The 3,204-nt window shown below is 47.4% G+C and overlaps 1 protein-coding gene across 2 annotated transcripts in view; it reads right to left on the minus strand.

The window, feature by feature from the left end:
* Positions 1-3,204, minus strand: part of Atp9b (ATPase phospholipid transporting 9B (putative)) — a 203,146-nt gene that overhangs the window by 3,784 nt on the left and 196,158 nt on the right. For both annotated transcript variants that reach the window (XM_031366142.1, XM_031366141.1), the window contains exons 27-28: positions 1,862-1,919; positions 738-941 (exon numbers count right to left, since the gene is read on the minus strand). In XM_031366142.1, the coding sequence (XP_031222002.1) occupies positions 738-941; positions 1,862-1,919 (262 nt within the window). The remainder of the gene's footprint in view (positions 1-737; positions 942-1,861; positions 1,920-3,204) is intronic.

Raw genomic sequence — 3,204 nt, forward strand, 5'->3', positions numbered from 1 at the left:
GTGAGCTGGGTGGGGAAGCAGGTGTTAGACCTTCCTAAGTCACTGTGAGCTGGGTGGGGAAGCAGGTGCTAGTCCTTCCTAAGTCACCGTGAGCTGGGTGGGGAAGCAGGTGTTAGACCTTCCTAAGTCACCGTGAGCTGGGTGGGGAAGCAGGCGCTAGTCCTTCCTAAGTCACTGTGAGCTGGGTGGGGAAGCAGGTGTTAGACCTTCCTAAGTCACTGTGAGCTGGGTGGGGAAGCAGGCGCTAGAGTCCTTCCTAAGTCACCGTGAGCTGGGTGGGGAAGCAGGTGTTAGACCTTCCTAAGTCACTGTGAGCTGGATGGGGAAGCAGGCACTAGTCCTTCCTAAGGAGGTGCTGGTGAAGACTCTCTTTACATGGTGAGAAGCCTAACTAAGGCTGCCGTCAGGAGCCTGGCTGGCTGCTCTGGCTGATGCAACTTCTGCAGACAGCAGAAAGAAGTGGAACACATGTGGCTTACAGCCTTGAAGCAGTCAGCATCTTCCACCATGAACACAAACTGCAGTTCTTGTAGGGAACATGAGTGAAGCAAGCACAAGCAAGGTGGTGAAGGTCTTCACTTTATAAATCACTACCAGATTTTCATCTTTCCGTAAAAACAACCTGTGTGGTAAAGCTTTCTTCTATGGCATTTGTCTATAAGGGAAGGTGTTGAGGAAATGACAGCCAAGAGTTACGGATCACTTGTAGATAACGAATCGAAGCTCAGAGCACTTACCAAAATACTCATTTAGAAAAGCAAGTGAGGCAACATAGCAGGCCAGACTGAGGAACTCTGCCACAACCATCAGCCAGTGCCACGTCCTGATAGTCAGGGCCACCATGAGCAGCTCGGTCAGGATGAGCGCTGTGAAGGAGATGGCCACAACATGGACAAACTCGGCCTCGAAGAGCAGCAGTGCCCCGTACATGAGGATGCCTCCTGGAGGAGAGAGGGGCCTTTCTCAGGGCAGCTTCCTTGCTGGCCTGGGAATTGCATTGTCATGTGACCTAGCTAGAAAAGGGAGCACAGGACCGGCTGGCTCAAGCACACACAACAGGGACCAGGGCAGACAGTCTCCACAGGGATGGACAGTCCAATCAAAAACTAACTGTGGCATTCACAGAGACTCACAGTCTTTAAAGATCTACAGAAAGCCAACTTCCCTCTTTGGTTGAATTCACAGTAAGTCTCCCATGAGCTCTCTGACTGGCCAGGCAGTTGTGCTAGGATAGATGAGCTGTCCCTCACTAGAACCCTAGCAGACGGCAGCAGCTTCCCACTATATAACAGATGTCTCCAGGCCTCACTATCACCACTCTATGAGGAAACCATTGTGCAGCACAAGGTGAGAAGTGCTCATCAAAGTGTTCTGACTAGCTGACACACAACCGTTAAAAAGTGCCAGTCTGGGCTGCGGAACGGAGTTGAGTAGGTAGAGTACTGGCATCACACAAACTGAGCACAGTCCACACACCTGGAACTCCAGCACGTGGAAGGTGGAAATAGAAGGACCAGGAGTTCAAGAACAGCTCAGTTACACAATGAGTTTGACCAAACCCACCTTGGGCTATAGGAGACCTCATCTCTAAAACTCAAACCCACCAACCAACCCAAAAGCTCTTCCCAGAGTATCAATCCACTCATCCATATGCTGGAATACCAATCTACAAGATAGACATAGGACACTACTTACTGTTAGAGACATTTTAAGCTGTTGATATTTAATTTGCAGGTGAAAACACAAAACAGTATTGCTAAGATAACATAGACAGACAATCCCCATACTGTTGGGGAATTTTAGTGAGGAACATAAATGAATGGGAAGATACATGTTACAGGACAGGTCAGGCCCATCTTACCTTGGTAAATACTGATCAAAACCCAGATGAGGAAGGTCTTGAAGGAAAGGGATCTTCCCTAGGGGAACAGTAGAAGAGTCTGTTAGGAGAGCAGGGCAGCATGCTAGACTATGTTCCTAAGGAGCAGGGGTGGGCAGCTACTCATGGGGCCTGGGCCTACCTACACAGGGCATCCTGGGTGATGTCTGCATCATGGGTATGTACTGAATGCCAGTGGTTGGTTGGGGTCTCAGATGCCCTCTCATCTCATCTGTGCAATTCTTACAGCTATGCCCTAGGATTCCTAGTAATGAAGAATTGGTGCCTACAGACAAACACTTAATTGAACTATGATAAAATGTTTTTCTCTCTACTTTGTTACTTTTTGGAAATAAATATTTATTTCTCAGTTCCCTCTGGACCTTGTTCCCCCAAATAAAAATGGTGATGGTACTTCAGTTGTGACTTGTCCCAGCTGGAGTAAAATTTTTCCGATTTGTTAATCATTTCAGGAAAATCTGTCACATTAGTAAATCCAGTACAGACACATGGAATGGACTTTCATGTACTCTGCTTCATGAACTGAGCACAGGCTCCCAGGGTGGGCTAGAGACAAGAGATGCTGCTTATGCACTCATCCTCATGTGTTCAATTCCCTTTCTCTCAGTGCTGGGCCCTGTCAGGTGATATATGCCAGGAGGATGGGTGTGAGCCTCACTTACGGAGCTCTCCCATGCATGGGTGGTCAAGAACAGGTGAGCCTGGTTGGCCTCAGTTCCTCCTTGCATGCCTCCCTCCTGGTATACTGTGGCATTAGTGAACCAGAGACCAAAGTTCTACGTTTACTGTATCCCTTTCCTCAGCTTCACTCTCCTGATGCTGTGGGGGCCGGAAGACACATCAGGTATGCATGACCACAGTAACAAACCAAAGCCGAGATCCCACTGAATTGGCGTATGCTGAGAACGTTTAATGATGAACGTACATGAATGGGAAGATGTTATCACAGGACTGAAGAGACAGCTCAGCAGTGGAGAGAACTTAGTGCCCTTCCAACATAAGGCGGTGCATAGCCACCCACAGCTCCAGTTCCAGGGGACACAAATATACTGTGGCCTGGGTACCTGCACACATGTGGGGCATATATATACATGCAGGTACATGTGCAAACTACAATTCAAGTTGTACTTCAACTGTGAACAATAGTTACACCTTTATTACGTATTTTCCTTAGTTATAAGTGTCCATTGTAGAAGGTGCTGACAGAGCCCAAATGCTTACTATATGTGCATGACTGAAATTTATTAAAGTTAATACTGCTTTTAAAAAGAACTTAAAACAACAACAAAAAAGAAACCAAAAAA

This window comes from Mastomys coucha, unplaced genomic scaffold (assembly GCF_008632895.1).
Source record: "Mastomys coucha isolate ucsf_1 unplaced genomic scaffold, UCSF_Mcou_1 pScaffold13, whole genome shotgun sequence".
Taxonomy (NCBI): domain Eukaryota; kingdom Metazoa; phylum Chordata; class Mammalia; order Rodentia; family Muridae; genus Mastomys; species Mastomys coucha.